This window comes from Pelodiscus sinensis, chromosome 8 (assembly GCF_049634645.1).
Source record: "Pelodiscus sinensis isolate JC-2024 chromosome 8, ASM4963464v1, whole genome shotgun sequence".
Classification (NCBI taxonomy): domain Eukaryota; kingdom Metazoa; phylum Chordata; order Testudines; family Trionychidae; genus Pelodiscus; species Pelodiscus sinensis.
The window spans coordinates 4158815-4179025 of record NC_134718.1 but is presented as its reverse complement, the minus strand read 5'-3'; the positions used below and the strand labels follow the sequence as shown (position 1 = coordinate 4179025).

The 20211-nt window shown below is 49.2% G+C and overlaps 1 protein-coding gene and 1 long non-coding RNA gene across 5 annotated transcripts; one reads left to right on the top strand and one right to left on the bottom strand.

Moving 5' to 3' along the window:
• Positions 1-728: 728 nt before the first annotated feature.
• Positions 729-5058, bottom strand: LOC112543535 (uncharacterized). 4 transcript variants are annotated; one of them, XR_012905755.1, is made up of 3 exons: positions 4856-5058; positions 1803-3767; positions 729-1126 (listed from the first exon to the last, which is right to left on the bottom strand). It is a non-coding gene; the product is annotated as an uncharacterized LOC112543535 (long non-coding RNA). The 4 variants fall into 4 exon arrangements; XR_012905754.1 differs by lacking the exon at positions 4856-5058 and having other exon boundaries at positions 1803-1884; positions 2310-4153; XR_012905756.1 differs by lacking the exon at positions 4856-5058 and having other exon boundaries at positions 1803-2542; positions 3211-4153.
• Positions 5059-5418: 360 nt separating this feature from the next.
• On the top strand, positions 5419-19945 carry EIF3F (eukaryotic translation initiation factor 3 subunit F). Its single transcript, XM_075935735.1, has 8 exons — positions 5419-5731; positions 7192-7262; positions 7766-7845; positions 9509-9646; positions 11858-11949; positions 14636-14772; positions 15973-16086; positions 19544-19945. Exons 1-8 carry the CDS (start codon positions 5434-5436, stop codon positions 19619-19621), a joined length of 1008 nt encoding a protein of 335 aa, XP_075791850.1. The 5' UTR covers positions 5419-5433; the 3' UTR covers positions 19622-19945.
• Positions 19946-20211: the final 266 nt, after the last annotated feature.

The following is a 20211-nucleotide window of genomic DNA, read 5'->3' as shown; positions in this document are numbered from 1 at the left end:
TGTATCCTTTAATTAAAGGAGCTAGATGGCAAAGGAAGTGAGTTTCCCGTAAGTTTTGCCAGTCCAGGGATAGGACAACCATAAACATTTGCATTATCCCTTTCTTTAAGACAATTTCAGAGCATAAGCTAGTTCTCAAGAAACATCCCACAAGTAATTCTGTCGAAAAACTTCTCTTGATTCAAAGATGCTTTTGATATTTCCCATGCAGGTTCTGGGGCTGGATTACTGGGGCCCAGAACCTGCATGGGGCATATCAAAAGTGTCTTTGAATCAAGAGATACTGCTCCTGCTTTCTCCAGAGCAGGCAGGTTAAATCTAGGGACGGGAGGGGAGGCCCAATGCAGCTCCCCTAGAACTCATTCCAGCAGGCTGAGGTTGGGATGGGGCAGCACAGGGCTCTTCTGGCAAGGTCAGGGTGAGGCACTTGGGGCTTCTCCAGCTTGGGGAGGATGTGCAAGATGCCCACTGATTTCTGCCCTGGGGCCCAGAAGTGCTGTTGGAGGGCCTGAACACAGCTGATCCCTTGGGTCACAGGGTAGGTATGAACATAGAATAGTTATGCTCAAGCCTGCACTGCCTCCTTTGTTGCAAGGTACAATTAAGCCAGTGCTTCCCAAATGGTGTTCCACGGAACCCCGGGTTCCACAAAGTGAAAATAAGGGTTCTGTGAGAAAATTCCATTACAATAACATTGTATGATTTAAAACAATAATTGTAAGTACTGAAGCATTTATGAATTTTATTGAAAACAATTTTCATTTGTTTGCCACAATAAGTGTCCCTGTGTAATGTCAGGTTAGCCAGAAAGTGGGGATGATGAGGTCACTACTCAGTGCTGCACGCGAAGTCAGTCAGTGATGTGATCGCCTGTTATATTCCACCGTAAATCCCCGTACTCACTCTCAGGGAGCGTGGATCACGTGGGTGACTGAATACAAATACACTAGCGCCACGTCGAACGAGTTAATGCAGGTCACATACCTCCTGGTCCCATTCTCTAAAGCAACAGACTATGCTGCTTGTCATCGGGGCATCTGTTCAGGTGAATTACTCTCCTCTGTGGGTCATCTCTTCACCACGAGGAGTCCTTGTCATCTGCTTAGGAGCGGATGCCTGCTCAGCCCTGTCACATAGAACACTACATGCTACTGGGGAAGCAGGTTCTTCAGCTGCTACAAAACACACTTTTTAACCTAGACTGTTCTCCCTCCCCACACACGCTTATGTGGTGCTAAGCTTCTGTCTGTCTTTTAACCTTCCTGTTCTCCCTCCTTTTCTTTGTGTGAGTTCTTGAACTACACCTTTAACAGAACATTAAATGGTCTCTGGTTCAACCATGCTGCTTATTACCCAATGGCTCTGCAGTCCTTTCCTCACCCCTTCACTGCCTTATCCAGTTTTTTGCAACTTACCTCTAGAGTCACAAGACAAGTATCGCTGCCAAATGGGTGTTATTCACTTAAACTTGCCTTCTGCATTTAAAAACAATCCTTGCATAATCTTGGGTTATTTGGAAGAGGGGATCAATGAATAAACTAACACATTTTTGGTCTTCCCAGAAAATGTTTATATGAATAAGCCATGAAGCATACAAAAGGTTAGACCCCTGGAAAGACTTCCAACACTGATAAAAAGAAAGAAAATAACTCAGGAAGCTTAGATCTAAACATGTTTCCAGTGGCTTTCTTTAAAACTGATTTGCTGGAGAAGCACTATGGAGTTACATTCACTAGTTTCAAACCAAGTTACAGAAAGCACCACCTTAAAGATCTGAGGTTCTGTAAATGTGCTTCACTCACCTCACACGAGCACCGACTGGCCAAGTGCATCTTCCTGTGCACTCTCTAGCTGTGTGTGGTGGGTCTTCTCTCACTCAGCCCCCTGGAAAAGTCATACACAGCCTGTTTATGAGAGAAAAGCAATGCAAACCCCTTTGGGAGTACAAGTACAATGGGCCTCCCTGTGCCCTCTGTAATGCGTCTGCTTGTCCCTGCTCTGGAATACAGTGGTGTCCCAAGATTCCTTCCTTGGAGGACATGTCTTCATCCTCTCAGGGCTTTTCTGGCACCAGCTTTTCAGTCAGGCCACAACAGTTTAGTCCACTTCTGGAGTGCCTCAAAGTCAAGGCCACTTCCCAAGTGGATGTGAGTGTGGGGGAGGAGAATTCAGGCCTACCCTTGATTGTGAGTCCCAGCCCAGGGACCTTATAGATAGCTGCAATGCCATTTATTAAAGGGATAATGCAGAAGGCTGCTATAAGTCCCTGAGCCACTTTCCCATGGCTTCCTTATATTCTTCCCCCTTACCTCAGGGACTTGGCCTTGTGGCATTCCAGTAGCCAGCCTGGAACACCATCCACACTCCTTCAATTCTAGCAAGGAACTGTCTTCACTCATGCCTTGCAGCTCATCTTATACTAGCCTGCTGGGCTCTGATTGGCTGCGTCCCACACGGCAGCTTAGGCCACCTCTCTACTGAACTTTTGGAGGCTGGGTGTAGCAGGACGCCTTAGGACCTACTCAATCCTGTCACCAACTGTCTTTTAAAAGAGATGAGAGTAGCATGGCTTAGAGGTTCTAGATAGCCAGGTTTGTCAGTCTCTCCACAGAAACAGTATTTAATAAAGAGGAGCAAGTAATGCAACTCTCTGAAGGTCAGGTATTTATACAGATCTTCCCTCTCCCAAAAATCACTGTAGAATCCAAGCATCTCAGTCATTAATGCATTCATCCTCACAATACTCCAGTGAAGTAAGGCCATATGACACCCCTGATGTTATAGGTGGGGAAACTGAGGCACAGATTCAGAACAATGTCTTCAAAAAGGTATGTAGACTCCTAATTTCTTTTTAAATTGAGGAGATTTAGGCACCTAAAATAACCTTTGAGGGTCTGAGTGGCCTGCCCACGGTTACAGAGGAAACTAATGGAGGACAATTAGGATTCAACAAATGAAATTATTAAGCACAGGTATGAAACAAACAAAAGGAAGTATTTCTTTACACAACACATAGTCAACTGGTCAAACTCCTTGCTAGGGGATGTTGTGAAGGCCAACACTAACAGGGTTCAAAGAAAAGCTAGATAGAGTCATGGAGGTTAGGTCCATCAAAGGCTATCAGCCAGGATGGGTAGGTATGGTGTCCCAAGCCTCTATTTGTCAGAGGTTGGGAATGGGCAACGAGGGGAGGAATCAATTGATGGTTACCTGTTCTGTTCATTCCCTCTGGGGCACCTGTCCTTGGCCACTGTTGGGAGACAGGATACTGGGCTAGAAGGATATTTGGTCTGCAACGCCTCTTGGCTAGTGGAGTACCCCTGCGCTGGGCCTTTGCCCAGGATCTCCCTGCTCTCTGCACCAGCCCCAGCATGCTCCAGCCCCAGCTCCATGCTCTGCCACATTGCCTCCAGCTTCTGGGCTGCTTCTCTGACCCCTGCAGCCCTGCTCCCAGCATGGCTCTGCTGCTGGGCTGTGTCTCTGGGTGCCATGAATCCTCCCAGTTCAGCTCAGGCAAATGTCTCCTTAGTTCAGACCCACTCTGTCTGACCCAAGAAATTAAGCTGTGACAGAGGACGGGACTCACCCGAGCCTCCTCACTCCCTCCTTGGCCTGGCAGTCAGGCTGACATGTAGACTGGACTCTCTCTTTGCTCCTGGGGCTCAGTTTCATGGTTCTGATTTCTCAAAAACCCTTCCCCTTCATTTGAGACTGGGCGCTTACCAAGCAAAATACTCACTGGGTGTGAGTAAGGGGCCAACAGTCTCCTTACATATGAAAATACAAACAATAAGAATTGAGGTAAACAAGGTATTATGCATGTGCCTATCTACATCGCATTTCAGAGTACATAGCAGTTAAATTACTATGAATTCACGTTAAGAGATAATACAGGATGAAGGTCGCAATTGTTGAAAGCTAATTGTTAATGAAAGAGGAAAATAAAATTGCCTCTCTCAGCAGCGATCAGTAAATCCAATCATGCCTGTAACGCATGTGATTTAGGAACATGGGAAACGTGGGCTGCAGACAATGAATGCTGTCTGATAGGATGTAACCTTCTCGTGACTGCGTGTATACACCCCGCCACCCCGCGGAGACTTTCTTATCACGAGCTGAGTGTCAGAGCAGAGCTCTTTAACTGCCCCCCCATCTCTCCCGCTCTTTAACCGCCCCCCCTCTCTCCCGCTCTTTAACCGCCCCCCCCTCTCTCCCGCTCTTTAACCGCCCCCCCCTCTCCCGCTCTTTAACCGCCCCCCCTCTCTCCCGCTCTTTAACCGCCCCCCCCCCCGCTCTTTAACTGCCCCCCCCTCCCGCTCTTTAACTGCCCCCCCCCCCGCTCTTTAACCGCCCCCCCTCTCTCCCGCTCTTTAACCGCCCCCCCTCTCCCGCTCTTTAACCGCCCCCCCCTCCCGCTCTTTAACTGCCCCCCCTCTCTCCCGCTCTTTAACCGCCCCCCCTCTCTCCCGCTCTTTAACCGCCCCCCCCTCTCCCGCTCTTTAACCGCCCCCCCCCTCTCCCGCTCTTTAACCGCCCCCCCCCTCTCCCGCTCTTTAACCGCCCCCCCTCTCTCCCGCTCTTTAACCGCCCCCCCCCCTCCCGCTCTTTAACCGCCCCCCCCTCTCTCCCGCTCTTTAACCGCCCCCCCCTCTCTCCCGCTCTTTAACTGCCCCCCCCTCTCTCCCGCTCTTTAACTGCCCCCCCTCTCTCCCGCTCTTTAACCGCCCCCCCCTCTCTCCCGCTCTTTAACTGCCCCCCCCCTCTCTCCCGCTCTTTAACTGCCCCCCCCTCTCTCCCGCTCTGGCCCTGCCCCTGGGACGGAGGGCAGCCCCCCCCCCCAATGCACTTCAGACACCTCAGCAGCAGGGCCCTAAACCCCGCGTCGCCCAGCGCCTGCCCCTCACGCTGCGCTCGGGGCCCCCCTGCGGGAGAGAAGCCCCAGGGGCCGAGCCAGGGGCCGGGCCGGGCGCCCTTGTGGCTACCGCGCCCCGCAGGGAGCCTGGGCTCGGGGTGCGTCCGTAACACACGACCCCCCCCCCCCCCACCCTGGCTACCTAACCGCAGCCCCGCCCCTTCCGCCACAGGCCCCGCCCCTTCCGGGCCCGGCCACCATGAATTCTCCAAATTCCCCACCCCAGGGGCTCCCTTGGCTTCATTTCTCCGGGCCACGCGGCGGAGCCTACGGCAGGGCGGGCCCAAGCAACACCACAGCCAATGACAAAGGGTTTTGCACACTTTTGGGCGGGCACAATTGTCAGTATCAGCCAATGGTGAAGGAGTCTCTCCGTCCGCCTCTGCCCCCTCCTGGTTGGTTAATAGGCGAGGAGGCGAGCGGGCCTCACATTCCATCCAATGAGAAGGCAAGGGTGGTGACAGGCGTCTGGCTCAGCCTATTAGCACTAGCGTGAAAAATTTCGCCTCTTTCTTTGCAAAATGGCGGCGGTGTCTCCATCCCCGGCCCCGGCCCCGGCCCAGGATCCGGACCCGGTGGCGGTAGCAGCAGCTCCCGCCCCCGCCGCTCCGAGCCCCGCCGCCGCACCGCCATCGGCCGGCTCCGCGCCTCCTGCGGCGCTACCGACAGCGGCCCCGGGCCCGCCCGGCCCCGCCGCGCTGCCCGGCCCCTTCCCCGGCGGCCGCGTGGTGCGGCTGCACCCGGTCATCCTGGCCTCCATCGTGGACAGCTTCGAGCGGCGCAACGAGGGCGCGGCCCGCGTCATCGGCACCTTGCTGGGTAAAAGCCGGTCCCGCCCCCCGGCCCGCCAGAGCCCCCCCGCCCCCCCCCCCCGGCCCGCCAGAGCCCGGCCCCCCCCCCCTCCCCCGGCCCGCCAGAGGCCCCCCCTCCCCCGGCCCGCCAGAGCCCCCCCCCCCCCGGCCCGCCAGAGCCCGCCCCCCCCCGGCCCGCCAGAGGCCCCCCCTCCCCCGGCCCGCCAGAGCCCCCCCCCCCCCGGCCCGCCAGAGCCCGCCCCCCCCGGCCCGCCAGAGCCCACACGCTCCTCGCCCCCCCCCGGCCCGCCAGAGCCCACACGCTCCTCGCCCCCCCCCCGGCCCGCCAGAGCCCCCCCCGCCCCCCCCCCCGGCCCGCCAGAGCCCCCCCGCCCCCCCTGCCCCTCCCCCCGGCCCGCCAGAGGCCCCCCCCGGCCCGCCAGAGCCCCCCCGCCCCCCCTGCTCCCCCTCCCCCCCAGCCCGCCAGAGCCCCCCCCCGGCCCGCCAGAGCCCCCCCGCCCCCTCCCCCGGCCCGCCAGAGCCCCCCCGCCCCCTCCCCCGGCCCGCCAGAGCCCCCCCGCCCCCCCCGGCCCGCCAGAGCCCGGCCCCCCCCGCCCCCTCCCGGCCCGCCAGAGCCCACACGCTCCTCGCCCCCCCCCCCCCCCCCGGCCCGCCAGAGCCCACAGGCTCGCGGGACCCGGGACCCTCCTCCCCACCGCACCAGGCTCGACAGAGCGTCCCCCCGCGGCCCTCCTACTACCCGGCCGGGTCCGACAGATTCCTCTCCACAACTCCGGCCCTCTATCTCCTCTCCCACCGCGCCGAGCTCGGCAGAGGCCCCACTCCTCATTCTCCAACTCCCTGGACCCCATAGAGCCCCCCCTCGCACCCCACTCCTCATTCTCCAACTCGCTGGGCCCCACAGAGCCCCCCCTCGCACCCCACTCCTCATTCTCCAACTCCCTGGACCCCATAGAGCCCCCCCTAGCACCCCACTCCTCATTCTCCAACTCGCTGGGCCCCACAGAGCCCCCCCTAGCACCCCACTCCTCATTCTCCAACTCGCTGGGCCCCACAGAGCCCCCCCTAGCACCCCACTCCTCATTCTCCAACTCGCTGGGCCCCACAGAGCCCCCCCTTGCACCCCACTCCTCATTCTCCAACTCTCTTGGCCCCACAGAGCGGGCCCCCTTCCCCCCACTGGGCCAAGCCTGACAGAGCGCCCCCCCCCCCCAATCTCCGGCCCTTTTTCTCCCCCACCGGCCGTATCCCGCTATTTCTCTCCCCCGCCCCCCCCCCCCCCCGGTTCCCCCACCGACCATCCCCTCTCCCCCCCCCCACACACACCTGCGTTTGTAGGCTCCCCAGGTTGGTCCACATCCCCTCCCAGGAATGACCCCAGGGAGTCTGAGCTGCCCACAGGGGTAGTGGGTCTGGGGAATATGATCCCGCCTGGCACCTTCCTCAGGCTCATTCTCTGCTCTGCAGGCACCGTGGACAAACACTCAGTGGAAGTCACCAATTGCTTCTCTGTCCCACACAATGAGTCTGAAGATGAGGTGAGTGGTGGTCTGGGCCTCTGCTCCCTGAGCACTTGGTCACAGCGAGTTGGGTGACTAAATGGCATGATAGCACGTGAAGCACTTGGCAGTCTCCAGTGGAAGATGTGGACTCTTAGTGGGCTAGCTGCATGTGCCAGGACAAGTGCCTCATGCTACACTTAGCATGGCTTTCCTGCATTTCACCTGTTGTCTTTGGGATTCTGAAAGGCCTGGATCGGTCGGTGCCTGAGTTAGTGCATGTGACTCTAGAATTCACTGTGTCTTGTGTGACTAGAGCAATCAACATGTGTGGTATATTGGCAGGGGCTTTCTGTGAAATCCTCCCACATTATCCTAGCATACGGAGGCCAATGAAGCTCTAATTCTGCTTGTGGTGAGCTGGTAACTACTAAAGGAAGATTTTTCTGTAGTCCTGGTTGGCGATGATAACCTGTTTCACTGCTTGTTGTTTACTTGCTCCTGCAGCTCATTGCCTCATGCTGCTTTGTTCTGGTTCTCAGGTGGCTGTGGATATGGAGTTTGCCAAGAATATGTACGAGCTGCACAAGAAGGTTTCCCCTACTGAAATCATTTTGGGGTGGTAAGTCATATTCCCTGCTGCAAATGTATAACTGACCTGTGCTTAGCAGTTGTGTGGCCACATTATGCACCTTGAAATTGTGTACGCTGCATTGCTGCTTATTCAAAATTTACATTTTGTTGAAATGACTGCTATGGATATAGAATATAAATATCAAGAATGGGATACGTTGTTTAAAGGTAAAACTAGGTGTTGTGGGAAATGAATAAAAAATATATAGTTGGGCCATATCTTCTGATACTGGACTTTTCATCCAAGCATTGTTGGGAAATCAGGTGAAGTATTGTAGGGAACTGCACAGCATAGACTTCTTGAGAGTGGAATGTGGAGAACTATAGTTGGTTCCCTACAAACTGAGGCTTTGTGAACCAGTTTTCATTTGTTCCTGAATCACTGAACACTAGAACTGGAAGGCACCTCGAGAAGTCATTGAGTCCAGTCCCATGCCCTCATGACAGGGTGCAGTACCATCTAGACCAGTGGTGCACAACCCATGGGTTGCAACCTCCAAGGGGATCGTAGATGTCTTCCTAGGGGGTCGCCATAGTGGTGGATAAGCCCCAGCCTCCCGAATCTAAGTGCCGTGCTGCTCAAATTACCTTGGGGGTTGTGACATAAGTACAATGAAATATGGGGGTTGTGGTGCGCAACCTTTTTTTCAACCACTGGTCTAGACCATCCCTGATAGATGTCTATTGAACCTGCTCTTAAATATCTCCAGAGATGGAAATTCCACAACCAGCCTAGGCAATTTATTCCAGTGTTTAACCACCGTGACAGGAAGTTTTTCCTAATGTCCAGCCTAAGCGTCCCTTGCTAAAATTTAAGCCCATTGTTTCTTGTCCTATCCTCAGAGGCCTAAGAGAATAATTTTTCTCCCTCCTCCTTGTGACACCCTTTTAGATACCTGAAAACAGCTATCATGTCCCTTCTCAGTCTTCTCCTTTCCAAACTAAACAAGCCCAGTTCTTTCAGTCTTCCCTCATAGCTCATGTTTTCTAGACCTTTAATCATTATTGTTGCTCTTCTCTGGACCTTCTCCAATTTTTCCGGATATTTCTTGAAATGTGTTGCCCAGAACTGGACACAGTACTTCAATTGAGGCCTAATCAGTGCAGAGCAGAAGAATAACTACTTGTGTTTGCTCACAACACTCCTGTTGATGTATTCCAGAATCACATTTTGGTGGGGGTTTTTTGCAACAGCGTCACACTGTTGACTCATATTTAGCTTGTGGTCCACTATGACCCCTAGATCCCTTTCCACAGTACTCCTTCCTAGACAGTCGCTTCCCATTCGGTATGTGTGAAACGGATTGGTCCTTCCTAAGTGGAGTACTTTGCATTTGTCCTTATTAAACTTCATCCTATTTACTTCAGACCATTTCTCTAGTTTGTCCAGATCATTTTGAATTATGACCCTATCCTCCAAACCAGTTGCAACTCCTCCCAGCTTGGTGGTATCTGCAAACTTAATAAGCGTATTCTCTATCCCTATATCTAAACCATTGATGAAGATATTGAACAGAACTGGTCCCAAAAACAGACCCCTATGGCACCCCACTTGTTATGCCCTTCCAGCAGGATTATGAACCGTTAATAACTACACTCTGGAGTGTTGGATGCTCAGGATTCTCAGGTTCTTAAATTGTGTTTTTTCTCAGGTACGCTACTGGCCATGACATTACAGAGCACTCTGTCCTGATCCATGAGTATTATAGCCGGGAAGCACACAATCCAATCCATCTCACTGTGGACACCAGTCTCCAGAATGGACGCATGAGCATTAAAGCCTATCTCAGGTATTTTGGGGGTTACACTTTGGAAAGGATGATCTCCAGTGGGATTACCGAAAAGGGACAGTCTAGGGTAGGGAGCTTAGTTAATTGTCCTATTTAAGGCAGTATTGTCCAATGTACAGAGCAGAGGCTATGAACTGGGTCTCCTGGTTCTGATCTCAGCTGTGTCTTTGATTGTGGAGTTGTGTTCAAGTGACTTAATCTCTGAACTTCCGTTTTCCCATTAGGATTAGTACTTGTCACACTTGGCAGAACTAATAATGTTTTGTGAATGGCTTGACTGCCGCAGATGAATGATTAGTAAGTGTCATTTCTGTAATTTCCTTTCAATTATCTGAATCCCTTGACTCTGCGCCCTCCCCCCCCCCACCTCGAAAACTATATAAACTACAGGAAAAATGTAATCTGTAGGGCCCTACCAAATTCATAGTGCATTTTAAATCCCTCTGGCCATTAAATTGATCAAAATTAGTCAGTTTTATGTTTTCTGCTGTTAAATCTGAAATGTCATGGTGGTATAACTATGGGAGAGGGTCCCACACTTTTGAGTTGGGTCTGAAGTCCCTTCCCACCCTTAGCCTCTGTGCAAGGAAGGACAAATCTTGTCTTTCCCCAGCCCATCTGGAACTCACAACTAAGAGTTCCCTGGTTGGGGTTGTCCCAGGAGCAAGGGAATATCTGACAAGTTTCCTCCAGCTGCAGCAACAGCAAGGAGGCTCTCTGAGGCAGGTATATTCTCTCTTCGAGAATAACAGCAGCCATGCAGGGAAGGACAAGTCCTCTCCATCTCCAGCCCAGCCAGGACTTGTTGCTAGGAGCCTCTTGTGTGGGGCATTCCTAGCAACCAAGGGGAAGCTTAAATTTCATGGAGATTGGCTTATTTCTGGTCCAGTACATGACACACTTTTCATAGTCATTAAATTGGTAGGGCCCTAGTAATAAGTTTTGAGTCCCAAGGAGAACCCCTGGGAAACCCTAGAATTTCTCTGGGCTTACAGCTGTGTAAGAGAACAATTACAGCTCTCCACAAGCATGAATGCTGTTCTTCGTAAGAATGAGTAACCAGCTTGGTCTCTTCTGTTTTAGTGCTAGGGGAGGCAAATAAGATGAAGGGTTATGTCTGCAGAGCATAGAAATGTAAGGCTGGAAGGACCTCAAATTCCTCTAGTCCATCCAGCACTGCAGCAGGACCACATACACCTAGATCTTCCAGTTATGAGGATTCCACAGCCTCCCTAAGAAGTCTATTCAAATACTTTGACTCCAATAACCAGACATTTTTCCTAATCTCTAACCTAACTCTCCCTTACTGCAGATTAAGAGCATTACTTCCTGTCCTACCTTCAGTGGACATGGAGAATGATCATAGCCCTCATGTATCTGAAGACTTATCGGGTTCACCCTCACCCCTACTTGTCTTTTCTAATTGTGCCCAATTTTTCTAATCTTTCATTGAATGTCAAAATTTTTAATCCAATCACTTTTGTTCTCCTGGATTCTCTTATTTGGCCACATCTTAAAGTGTAGAACCCCAAACTAGCCATAGTACTCCAGATGAGGCCTCACCATTGCAGGGTATGGCAGAACAGTCCCCTCCCATCTCTTATGTGCAACACTCCTGTTAATACAGCAGATAATTTTATTTTCACAACTATAACATGGTGGCTCATACTCAGTTTGTGATTCGTTATCCTTTTCTGCAGTACAGTCTAGCCAGTTAGTTTCTATTTTATATTTGTTTGACTTTTTTCTTCTTAAATGAAGTACTTTGCCTTTATCTTTATTGATTTTTGTATTTTGATTACTGTCCAGTTTTCAAGATCCTCTTGAATTCTAATTGTCTTCCAAAGTACTTGCAATGCCTCCCTACTTCATAAAATGTGATGTGCTTTATAAGCATTTCTCCACTTTTTATCCAAGGCATGAATGAAAATAGCATATGTAGTATTGGACCAGGACTGATCCCTATGGGACCCCACTAGATAAGCACTTCCATGTTGACAGTGAATCACTGATAATTACTCTTTGTATAATGACAGTTCTGTACCATTTAATAGTCATTTCATCTAGACCACATTTCACTACTGCTGTCCCCAATTCAGGAGATCGATAATCAGGTCAAAGAAGGAAGCAAAATTGGTTCTGCAGTACTTGTTCTTGACATGTTGATTGCCTATTACTTATGCTATGTTATGTAAATCTGGTCTTTTCTAGTGCTCCAATGGGGGTCCCTGGTAAGACCATGGGGGTGATGTTCACACCTCTGACAGTGAAGTATGTTTACTATGACACTGAGCGGATAGGAGGTAAGCTGGCTTGGTTTTCTTGTTGGTCCTAACCAGATAGTTGGGTGCTTGATTTGTGGGTCTGGGGATCACAGGGATATGACTCTCCACTGTGCATACCTGAGTGCTGCTTCAGAAGTCTTTGCCTTCGTTCCAGTGCCTCATCCTCTCTCATTTCCTTGCACCCCATTGTAGGGGAGTTCTTGTAGCTGTTGCATGCTAATGGAATGGTGCTGTCGGACAGGGTGCTGGGGATATGTGGAAGTCAAAATGGTCCAGCATTTTGGGGGCATAGTGGCACATGTAGGAATTGTGCAGTGGATGCAGAGCAATGAGCTGTGCCGTAAGATAGAAGCTTTTGAATGGATTAGAAAAGTAGTGTTTGGGAGGGTGAGGAAGAGAAACACCATGTCAAAACGTTAGGCCACAAAACCACACTCAAAAGCAGCAAAGAGATTGTAGACAAAACTGGGGAGAGATGAAGGCAGAGATTAAATACACTGGGAGCTCTCACCCGCAGGCCACCAGCTGTCTTTTTGTTCAGAAGCCTTCAGCTGTGATAAGGTACATGCCTAGTACTTGGCATGTTTCATGTGAGTTCTGTTTGTCAGAACTGACATGGGACAAGAAACTGATTTTTTGTTTTTTAAGGGATGCTGGCAATTAAATCTCACTCTGCATGTTTTTTCCCAATTAATTTTTTACTGGGAGCACCTGAGATTGTATATCAGAGTTAGAAAAAAGTCACAAAGTAATTCTCCAATTTGACAGCACTCTGTGTTGTCCAGAGGTCCCCAAACTAGAGGAATATTTGGAAGAAAGAGGAGCTGACTGAGGCCCAGGCCAGTTCCCATGGGAGCTGGGCACTCAGCTTCCAGCCCCCTTATCCTTGTTGGCATTGCTGTAGTCCTGCTTCCAGCTCTGGGAAATGGTCGGGGGTATGGGCAGGGTTAAGAGGGTTCAAGGTAAAATATTTGGGGACCATTGATGTCACGCTTCCAATTTGTGAGTCTCTTCCAGCAACCTGGCAGAGAGAAACACAAAACTGGAAAATATTATTGTAAAGCCACAGAAGAGGAGGGCTTGGGCATTGCTATTTTCTATTAGGATCTAGATTCAAATTAGTGTCCCTTAAATTACTCCTCCTAAAGTGAGATTGTATATATCATGAGGCCATCTTACTGGAAGTGAAATGAGCCCAGGAGATGTCGAAATAATTGGGACTTATCGGAGGATTTGAGTTGCACTGGGAGGCTGTAGCTGTAGTGGGTGCCAGGAAGGCAGTATTGTTGTTGCTTGGACCTGATTAAAAATGGTTGGAGTACATCACTCTTTCTCAGATCAAGTAGTAATCTGATGCTTCTCAGGATGGAGGCTGTGATGAAGTGGGGATTGTATTCACTGTTTGCTTGTTGTGTTGCCTGTGATTTCTACTGTTCTGTAGTAACGTACGAACGTGTTTGTGTGTCAGTTTCCCTGGGCATTGCACTGCTCTCTAGAAGGGGATGGGAATTCTGGGTTTGACTCATTGAGAGGATGCTGAGGCAAGGAGGTTCACAATGGCCCAGGCTCATGGTAACCTGAGCCTGGGAGAGGTGTGTGACCAAATGACACCTTTTGCCTGGTGAAGCTGTACAAAGCTGGAGGTGGGGTGTGATGGCGCGTTGGGGTATCCCTTCTCCTGCACCCCTGTAGTGGCACGAACAGACTCCACCAGCTAGTAGAATAGAGGGAGTTTATTGCTTCTCCAAGTTACAGCACAGATGCAATCTGGTTACAGGAACTGGGGCTAGGAGGCCTCAGGGTCCCTCCCCCCCCCCCCCCCTTTGAGATGGGGGGTGGCTGGGTCCTGCAATCCCAGCCCCCTCCCTAGCCCCTTCTCCCCTGCTTCCCAGACTGAAACTAACTCTCTTCCAGCTCTGCCCCCAGCCAGGGGTTGGACCCCACCTTCTTCCCTTTGTGTCTCTCCCTGGGAGGCAACTCTTGGGACAGGTTGAGACCCTTGCCTAGTGACTCATTCTCTGTCCTGCTGGGCCGTGCTACAACTAGCCACCAGGGGAGGTCACCCACAGCCCACTGCCCAAGCCTAGCAACCAGCAAGGTACCACTACCACACCCCACTGGGTTACAGAGCAGACAGTACCTGCCACTACGCCACATGGGGCAGCATGCAGGGCTGAGACCAGCTGCTGAGTGTGAATCTCTGTGAGTTTAGGATACAGGGAGGGGGCCCAGGGCCCTGGTTCTGGGGCCTTCTTTCCCCAAAATAGATTGTAATGGCCACTTCTGGTTCCAATGCTAACAAATCTGTTCTACGCTGTATCCCTGTGAACTAATGAACCTTCTGATCTACCTGCTGGCTGAGAGTCAATCTGGTGGCAGAAGAGATGTGGGCACAGTGACTCCCTACACCTCCATGACTGAGGCCAAAACTTTCAAGATTGGGTGCCTGCAGTTTCAGGTTTAGGCATTAAAATGGTCAGATACTGAACTTTATGTCAGTGGGACTTGTACATGTGTCCTCTGTTGTTCCCCCAAGTAAACCAGTCTGTCCCTGTGGAAATGCCAGCATTACATTGTTAATGAAGCATTGGACAAGCATTTCCTTTGTTGCTGCAGCAGGTGTCATCCTAGAAATCTCTGGGAAGTGGCTGGCAGTTGAACCTTGTGGCAGCCAGTTTCTCAGTCTCTCTCCTCTTGGGCACAGTTGATCTCATCATGAAAACCTGTTTGAGCCCCAGTCGAGTGATTGGCTTGTCCAGTGACTTGCAGCAAGTGGGGGCGGCGTCAGCCCGGATCCAGGATACCCTGAGCACAGTGCTGCAGTATGCAGAGGATGTGCTGGTAAGCCTAATGTCTGTGCTGATGTGGCCAAAAGGGCTTGTGTGATTCTGGGACGCATAAATAGGGATGAATGGAGTAGGAGCCACTGCTGTTGGAATACTGTGTCTAGTGCTGGTGCCTACCATTCAAGAAGGATGTTGATAAATTGGAGACTCTTTAGAGAGGAGCCATAAGAATGATTAAAGGATTAGAGAGCTCGCCTTGTTGTGGTAGATTTAAGCAGCTCAGGTTATTTAGTTTAACAAAGGGAAAGTTAAGGACTGATTTGATTAATCGGTAAATACCTACATTGGAATGAACATTTAATGATGGGCTCTTAACTTTAGCAGAGAGCTGTAATAGTCACACAGCTGGAAGTTGAAGCTTGACAACTCTGATCATAAATAAGGCAGACATTTTTAACTGTGAGGAATCATTGGAACAGGTTACCAAGGGTCATGGTGGATTCTCCATTACAGACAATTTTTGTTTGTTGGATTGTTTATATAAAACATGACTGTTACATTTCAATTAATTGACTAATTGAATAATTGATAAAGGCGCCTCTGCTTTGAAGTGTAGCAACAGCCTTAGGGCTGTTGGTACACTTCAAAAGTGAAAGCACTGTGGGGAGCATGGGGTCAACTGAGGACTCCCCAGCTCCATGTGGTGCTGCCACTTTGAAGTGCTGCGGGAGCCCAGTGTCAGGCTCCACGTGGTGTTTCAAGGCAGCGGTGCCACACGGAGCCCTGGGTCACTGGCGGAAGTCTCTAGCTGATCCTGGGCTCCAGATGGCACTGCCGCTTTGAAGTGCAACCTGGGGACTCCCCAGCTGGCTCTGGGCTCCACATGGTGCTGATGCTTTGAAGCGCCCCCTCCTCCTTCCCTTTTGCTGCTTCTTTCTGACAAACAGCAAGGAGGCGGGCAACACCTAGTTGACTAGTGTGTTGACTATCAAATAAACATTTGCTTATCGGATGGTCAACTACTCGACCAGTTGTTCATATCCCTAATATAAAAGCTGTGCTCTAGGAATTACTTGGGGGAATTTCTATAGCCTGTGTGTAACAGGTGGTCACAGTTGATAATAAAGAATGTATGGCTCTATTCCAATTCATACAGGGGAAGATGAGAGCTTTCTTTGTGTCTAAGCTCTTCCAGTTCGGTGCAGCAAATTTGTTGTATCTTGGTCATTGTGAAATGTCTTTATTTTATGGTTAGTCAGGTAAAGTGGCTGCTGACAACACTGTTGGACGCTTCCTGATGGATCTTATTAATCAGGTGCCGAAGATTTCACCGGAAGATTTTGAGACAATGCTGAACAGCAATATCAACGTGAGTCCTGTTACTCCTGTATCCCGTGCTTAGTTTGCATAAAAATGACTGCCGTGTTTTGCCGACTTAGCAGTTTGTCTGCAAAAAGTGGCAGTTTAGAGGGAGATCTGTTTGATAGAAAGCCTTTTTCGACAGATCCATTATGCCTCCTGCAAGGGAGGGAACAAGGCAGTTACTGAATAATCCATCCCCTGTCATCCAGCAGTTGGAAGTTTATGGATACCCAGAGCATGGGGTCACATTGTTGGCCATTTTGGCTATTCGCTGTTGTTGATTTCTCTCCCCCCCCCCCCCCCCCCCAAAATCCCCCTTCCCGAGTAGAGCTGATTCCTTATTGAACCTGTTAATACTTTTGACCTTCATGACATCCCCTGGCAGTGAGTTCCACGGACTCTTGAATCTTTCCATTTATGGAAGATCTTCCATACCCTAATCATTTTTATTACTGTCCAGTTTCTGTACATTGTCCAGTTCTAATGTATCTTTTCTGAGATGGGATCACCAAAACTGCATGTAGCATTCAAGATATGGGCATACCCATCTTGTCCTGGGTGACCTATTACTGTTTCACTTCTTACTTTTTTCCAAAACCATCTCTATCGACACCTCCAGCTGGGACAGTTCATCTGATTTGTCCCTGAAAAAGAATGGCTTGTATAGCTATCTCCTTCAGCTCTTCTGCAGTGAAGACTGATGCAAAGAATTAATTTAGTTTCTCTGTAATGGTCTTCCTCTTCCTTGATTGAGGGGCTAAAAGATCATTTTTCCCAGACCACCACAGATTTTGACAGAATTCCTTTTTCTTATTCACTTGCAATTTTTTTCTCTTTTGCTAGTTGCTCTTCAAATTCTTGCCATACTATCCTTTTTACACACGATTTGCCAGAGTTTGTTCCTTATGTTCCTCGGTAGGATTTGATATCCATTTTTAAAGAATGCCTTTTTGTCACGAACAACCTATCTTGCTTTCTTGTTAAGCCATTTTGAATTTTGGGTATACATTTAGTTTGAGCATCTGTTAATAGTCTTAAATAAGTGTCTCTGCAGCTTGACGGCATTTCAGTCGAATGACTGTTCCTTTTAATTTCTCTAACTAGCTTTTTCATTTTTGCGTGGTTTCTTATTTTGAGGTTAAATGCTACTGTGTGGGTTTCTTTGGAATTTTCCCTCCTTCAGGGATGTTGCATTTACTTCCATTATAGCTGCTATTGCTGAGAGGTTCAGCTCTGTTCACCTCTTGGACCAGATTCTGTGCTCCACTTAAGTGGATTCCAGTACTAGCTAATGCAAGAAGCAGTCATTAATGGAGTCTAGAAATTTTATCTCTGCATCCCATCTTGAGGTGACATGTATCCAATTAATATATTGAGAGTTGAAATCCATTATTATTGGGTTTTCTGCCTTTATAGTGTGTCTACTCTCTCTGAACATTTCATAATCTACACCATCCTAGTCCGGTTATTGGTAGTGCACACCTGCTGCTATACTCTTTATTATCCAAGCATGGAATTTCTACCCATTGAGAGTTGAATTCCTGTCCACATCTTTCAAGAAAGATGTGGCCCTTTCCCAGTCTCCAGTAATCACATTCTTCATGGCTGAGGATCTGATGTGAACAAGGATTCTTAGTAACTTATCAGGCATTAGGCTGAAGGAATGCACCTGATAGCCCCCAAAAAAGGCAAAACCAGACTGGTGACTAGATAAACTCTTTTTAACTAGTAACAAAAATTGGAAATAGGATAGCCAAGCTACTTGGGAGAGATGAGGACTTCTTAAGGCAGCCTTTCAACAATTAAAGGAAAAGGACGCCTTCTTAAACTTGCTTGGATTTGTGTGCATAACTTGAAAGCTATTGCATTGTCTAGAGACATGAAATGTTTAGGACAAGAGTGTAAATAGCCTGCTCTTACTGTAGTCTGGATTTGAAAGATGACTGGCATCTGGGGTAAAAGGTGAGGTGCCTAATATTTTTGACCAGTAACCTTAGGCTTCAATTTTTTTTTCAAAGGACTTTGTGATGTGCGTGTTGCCCATGACAAACCTGGTATGAGCCTGCCAGCTCTAACAAGCTAAGCAGAGTGTATCCATGCCCTAAGCAATGGGATTGAGCCCTGATTCAGTTCCCAGCTCATCTTAAAAGAAGATTAAGGGGGGACATGATAGCGGCTTTCAAATATCTAAAAGGGTGTCACAAGGAGGAAGGAGAAAATTTGTTCCTCTTGGTTTCTGAGGACAGGACAAGGAGTAATGGGCTTAAAGTGCAGCAGGGGAGGTTTAGATTGGACATTAGGAAAAAATTCCTAACTGTCAGGGTGGTCAAATATTGGAATAAATTGCCAAGGGAGGTGGTGGAATCTCCCTCTCTGGAGATATTTAAGAACAGGTTAGATAGACATCTGTCAGGGATGGTGTAGACGGAGCTTGATCCTGCCTTGAGGGCAGGGGGCTGGACTCGATGACCTCTCGAGGTCCCTTCCAGTCCTATGATTCTATGATTCCTGTGATAAATGGAGAAAGTCACAACCTCTGTTCTCAGTTTGCCCAGCTATAAATTAGAACCCTACTCTCAAGTGCACTGTTTGTAGAAGTGGCAAGTGTTATAAGCAGGATCCAACTAGTTTAGTAGTTGGATGAGACATCCAGGGATCAACTAGTTACAGCAGAAGGTGGTAGTTATTCAGTAGGAGCATATCCTCTGAGTTGGGTTTGATTCATTGACACCCCCCCCCCACACACACGCATGCTGCCTTGGGGAATGCATTGGCTGTGTTATACCCACGAAGGCCCTGATCACTTTCCCTAGGGATAGGGTTTTTGCCCCTCAGGTTCTAGCTAAAATCCAGTATTTGTAATTACTGTTTCCCTTCATTCTCCCTGCAGTTTTGATTGAGAGCTGCTACTCCAGTCAAACTTCATTTGCACTGAGACCCTCCTCTGATAACAAATTACTACACCTTGACAACTCCATTAAAATAGGGTCATGACCCACTTTCAGGTCCCAACCCACAGTTTGAGAATCCCTGGACTAGAGTGTTCACGTATTCTTTTGCAGTCCTGTGTAGTGGTGGTGTGTGCTATTAAGCAACTACTTCAGTTCATTGTTGGATAAAGGGAATCACTGCTGTGTAAGGTGGTCAGAGATTGCTAAGGGCACAAGTTGCTACTTCTCTGTCTGTGAAATGAGAATAATGCTTGCAATGCTCTGAGGGCTATAGATAAAAAGTACTCTGAGTGCTGAATCTTATGTGAATGGTCGGTATTCCAGACCAGTGAGTGTCTGAAATGGAAAATAAGTTGTGGAGCCAAAGGTGTCACTCTGAAGAATAGTGCTTAGCAACTGCACTATTTGTAAATTCCTTTAATGAAGCACATTTGCACGTCTCTGACATCACTCCTTTCTCTCTTCTCTTTGTTACTCTAATCAGTCTAACTGCTGTCCATTTTTCTTTCTCAGGATCTGCTGATGGTGACCTACTTGGCAAATCTCACGCAGTCACAGATTGCTCTCAATGAAAAACTTCTGAGCTTATAAGGAGCTCCCTGCCTTGTCACACCTGAGAGCCTGAAGACACAGCAGAGCTACTCTCCCAGCATTCTGTTTTGCTATTGAATTCAGTTGGACCATAATGTATCTGCCTAAATGACTCAGTATCCCCCAGTATTCCTCTGATTCACATTCTGCCCTGTGGTTCAGACATTGAATCAAATTGGGTGTGAGCCCATTGCTAAAAATAGTCGATGGCTCCTCTTCAGTGCTTATGAACTACTGTCCCAGACTGACCATGTATTTAACAAACCAACTCCATTGTATTGTGAGGATTGCTGAGTCTAAATAAAATTTCTTTTCCACTTGTAAGAGCGACTTTTTATATGTAGGTGTCTCTTCTGTCTCACTATGTAGTGATAGTGTCTTTTCAAAATATTCATTTCGGGAGATGAAATTAGAGCTCACGGGAGCGAGCCAAGTTCTATAGTATGCCTCTGGGGTCAGTCACTCTACTTGCCTTCAAGTATGCCTTGAAGTACCTTCATGGTTACCAGAAGGCAGTTGGACAAGAAAAATTCTCTTCATTCAGGTCTTCAGAATGTTCATAGTGCCTGGGAGCCCTCATCCTGGACCAA

What these genes read in the sequence shown, in the direction of transcription:
- EIF3F (XM_075935735.1), top strand. Translation starts at nt 5,434, where the DNA reads ATGGCGGCGGTGTCTCCATCCCCGGCCCCGGCCCCGGCCCAGGATCCG. An exon ending in CGTCATCGGCACCTTGCTGG is followed by an intron (nt 5,732 to 7,191) that starts GTAAAAGCCGGT and finishes TCTGCTCTGCAG; the next exon opens with GCACCGTGGACAAACACTCA. An exon ending in ACAATGAGTCTGAAGATGAG is followed by an intron (nt 7,263 to 7,765) that starts GTGAGTGGTGGT and finishes TCTGGTTCTCAG; the next exon opens with GTGGCTGTGGATATGGAGTT.